This window comes from Rhinopithecus roxellana, chromosome 12 (genome assembly GCF_007565055.1).
Source record: "Rhinopithecus roxellana isolate Shanxi Qingling chromosome 12, ASM756505v1, whole genome shotgun sequence".
Taxonomy (NCBI): Eukaryota; Metazoa; Chordata; class Mammalia; order Primates; family Cercopithecidae; genus Rhinopithecus; species Rhinopithecus roxellana.
This window is the reverse complement of record NC_044560.1, coordinates 124,160,240-124,164,395: the sequence shown is the minus strand read 5'-3', so window position 1 is coordinate 124,164,395 and position 4,156 is coordinate 124,160,240. Positions and strand designations below refer to the sequence as shown.

Below are 4,156 nucleotides of genomic sequence, written 5' to 3'. Positions count from 1 at the left end.
AAATTCGTGTTAGCCACTAATCCTGCTGGAGAATCACTTCCTAATCCCATTTAATGAACTTCTGATTGATGTCTCACAAGGAGGTTCACCCCATGTGGCAACCCAACATCTAGAACAAAGCTCACCCGGTCTCCCCAGACCACTCCCCCAAGTCACCAGCCAGCACACCAAGCCCAGAAAAAGGTTTCTTTCTTTTTAATTAAACCAACTTTAATTAAAAATAATAATAACCGAGTAAGTCCTAAGTTTTCCAGGGAGTGGGGCAGACCTAAAGGCCCACCAACTCTCCTTTCAGTCATGAGCCCTGGTGCTGCCTGTCTCTGAAATCTCCAAGAAGTGTCCTCAGGGCGTGAAGAAGGCAGCCAGGTGTGTCTACGTGAAAGGGGTGCTCTTACCCAGGAAGAAGCTGAGGGCAGACAGGTAAGTGGAGGTGGGGGGCAAACTTGTGGGGAAATGAAGGGACTCTAGCGAGTAAGTCATGAACCCAGGAGTCTGACCTCTAACGTGTCGGCAAAACATGGGAGAAGGTTGATGAAGTACAGTCGGTGGAGGAGACGGCTTGGGATCACAGATCTGGCTTGCAAAAGCTTGGAACTCACTAGGAAACCTGGGGTGGGGGGCGCCGCAAAGCTGGGGGCACTCACAAGTGGAGGGAGAAGAAATGAGAGACTGGCAGGTCACAGGGGACGCTTCTGTCCGGTGGCGAGATGGTGGGAGCCTCCCCAGGGATGGGGGACGGAGAAGGGTGTAGCAGGAGTCTGAGTCCAGGAGGCCAAGACGAGAGGCGCTGAGTGTGCCCCAAGCCAGGGTGGGGGCAGAGGTGGGGCGCTCGCGTGCGGCGCCGCAGGCCTGGGGCGGGACAGGTCGCACAGGTGCCTTCCCGTGCGGCGCAGGCTCACAGGTAGCGCTCCAGCCCCTGCGCGAAGCCCGGCTGCCTCAGGTAGGCCTCTCCCGGGGTGAGCGGGCCCAGCGCGGCTGCCGGCCCGGCCAAGGCCAGGAGGGGCTCAGCGGGCAGCGGGCCAGGGCCGGGGCGCGTCGCGGGCAGCACCAGGCGGTCTGGGGCCTGCGAGTAGAGTGGCGGGGAGGCGGCGGTCGCGCAGGGCGGGAAGGCGGCGGCGGCGTCGGGCGCGGCGCAGCAGGGCGGCTCCGGGGCGCCCAGCCCCGCCAGCTCCGGCTGCAGGCTCACCAGGCTGTCGACGCTGAACAGGCGCGCGGGCGGCGCAGGGCCCGGGCCGGCAGGGGGCGGGGGCGCCAGCAGCGCTGGGCCGGGCGCGGGCGCGTAGGGCGCGTAGGGGAAGGGGAGCGGCGGCCCCGGCGGCGCGGCCGCGTGAGCTGGCAGCTCCGCTCGCTTGAAGCGCTTGCGGCGCCGCAGGAAACTGCCGTTGTCGAACATGTCGGCGGCCGCGGGGTCCAGCGTCCAGTAGTTGCCCTTGCCCGGATTGCCCGGCTCGCGGGGCACCTTGACGAAGCAGTCGTTGAGCGTGAGGTTGTGGCGGATGCTGTTCTGCCACTTGCGCGGGCTGTCACGGTAGAAGGCAAAGCGCTCGGTGATGAAGCGGTAGATGGCGGCCAGCGTGAGGCGGCGGCCCGGGGCGTGCGCCAGGGCCATGGCGATGAGAGCGATGTACGAGTAGGGCGGCTTCCCGCGCTGCAGGGGCCGCCGCCGCCGCCGCCCCGGGCCGGGCGCGGGCGTGGGGGCCGCCTCCCCGCGGCCAGCCGCCGCCGCCTCCTCGGGCTCCCGCCCTGGCTCGGCTCCTGCGAGGGGCGACGGCGGCAGCCCCGACGGCGCGACCGCTGGCAGGGCCGGGAAGCCCGAGAACGCGGTGGGCGGATCCATGTCGCTGCGCCCCGCCATCGGCTGCGGCAGCCCCTGCCCGCGCGGCTCCGGGACGGCAGGGGCCGCCGACCCGCTTTATATGGACAGTGCCACCCACCCCCACCCCCACCCCCACCCCCACCCCCACCCCCACCCCCACCGCCGGGGGAGAGGGCTCAGACCTTCCCTGCTGGCCAGCGCCTCCCCTCTAATTTCCTCTCCCAGCCCCCTTACTCTGTTCACGGTACCCTACTCCATTTCGCCCATCCCTTTCTGCCTTTGGATCAGTTTTTCCCAGACCCAGACTCACCCCTTCCCCATCTCGGTTAGGTCAGCCCCTGGCCCTGGCCCCATCCCACTGTATTTGGTCAGTCCCCTTCCCTTTCCACCCCTCCCTCTACCCCCTCTCCTTTGGATCATTCCCAATCACAAATCCACCCATTCACTCTCCCAGCCCCCTCCCCATTTTGCTCCTCCCAGTAGTCGGTCCCCCCATCCTCCTCCTGGTCCTTCCATCCCCAGCTGGGACAGAAATGAAGGCTGCCTTGCCAGCCCTCAGTATCCTGATGGGGAGGCGTCAGGCCCACTCGCAGACATTAGGGAACCTGGGCCAAGCAAGGTAATGAAGCAGCGGGGCAGGACAGAGCCAGGCCGGTTTTGTCTCTGGGGCGATGTTTGGCTGCTTCAGATCAGGGTCACCATCTCGCCTCTCTGCGACCCCCCTCCCCCATACCCCTGTCCTGCCCTCCCTCCAGGCCTTGAGAGCATTCTCTGAAAAAACAGAATCGTGGAAAGTGGTGCAGCCGCTTTAAATCAAGAGCCCCCAGGAAATTCACAACTTGGAGTTGCCTTTCTGGCTGCCTCCTCTCCACACCCCTCCTTTTGGAGAAAACAGCTTCTATTCGCGCGCGCCCGCGCGCCCACACATGCACACACACACACACATACACACACACACACACACACACACACACACACGAGTACAAAATGTAGGCTTCCACAGGCTGGGGGTCTGAAAGAGCCGCATTCTGACCCAGAAACACCACACATCTCACTGGGGATGGGGGTCTTTGGCAGTGTTTGTTAAAAACTCAGTCTGAGAAATTCCACCCACAACTACCATCCAGAGGGATGCAGCACCCAGCCTATTTTGGGAAACCTCTTCTCCAAAGAGACAGGAGAGACCCATCCCCAGCTCAGAGGGAACCACAGGGTGAAGGAGGCTTGTCTTAAAGTGTGTTGTCCTGGGGACAGGCAGATCAAGGGACTTGGACATGGAGCAGGGCTGGAAGGACAGTGAGCCCACTGAGGTACCTGACTGAGTTTAAGGGGAGTTCAGTCTCAGGGCCTTGCAAGTGCAGTCAGCACTTGAGAGCCAGGGCCTCCTTACATTTGGGGTCATGGGCGTCTCACTTGCCGCATCCTAATCCCCCAGCCATGCTATAGAGTGTCCCTAGGTATGGGTGACCAAAGCTAGTTACAGCAGGCCTGTAAACTCCAAACTCAAAATCCAGTTCAAAATCCAAATGCAAAGCATGGAGCTCAAGGGCCCCTCTCTCAGCTCCAATCTCAGCTGATGACATCACAGCCACCATTACTGAGCATTTTGTATTTGGTAAACACTTTATGTACATTATTGCACTTAAGTTTGGGCACCCCATGAAGTGAGTACTGTTATTATTCCTGTTTTGCAAATGAAGAAACTAAGGTTCTGAGAGGTTAAGTGGTTTTCCTGACTTCACACAGCTAGTAGTAAGTGGTAGAGCTGGAATTAAATGTGAAGTTCAAAGTTCTAGCACCCCACTCTTCTGAGAATGCCATCCTTTAAAGCTGAGCTGAGACATTAGAAAATTTAGAGTATTTCCAGCTCCAACACCTTCAGCTACCAAAGTAAATTCTTAGCTTCTCTCCTCACCTCCTGGTCAGCATATCCAGGTGCCCACTGGGCATAACCACATGGATATTTCAAGGTATCTCAAACCCAAATGTCCTAAATGAAATGCATCTCTTCCTCTACCCAGTACATCCTCCAGCCCTGGCCGGCTCTCCTTCCAGCATTCTATATCTCAGCAAATGGACCTCTCCCGTTTCCTTCCCACCACCACCAGATCAAAGTGTGGTTATCATCATCTTGGGCTCCTTCCTCCCCACTCACTCTCCACATTCAGGCAACCGCAAGTCCTGTCAATTCCACATGAATCCCGGATCCATCCCTCCTTCAGTTCTCCTGGCCTCAGTTCAGCCTTCATCACTCACCAAGTACTTCTGGACCAGTCCCTTAGCGAGTGCTCTGGGCAAGACAGAGATGAAGACAAAATCTGATGGAGAGACAGACAATTG

General features: G+C 59.6%; 1 protein-coding gene across 1 annotated transcript; it reads right to left on the bottom strand.

Annotated features, from left to right (window-relative positions):
• Window positions 1-669: 669 nt before the first annotated feature.
• FOXE3 (forkhead box E3) lies at window positions 670-1,855 on the bottom strand. The gene has a single exon (XM_030942671.1). The coding sequence runs from the start codon at window positions 1,853-1,855 to the stop codon at window positions 896-898; it is 960 nt and encodes a 319-aa protein (XP_030798531.1). The 3' UTR covers window positions 670-895.
• Window positions 1,856-4,156: the final 2,301 nt, after the last annotated feature.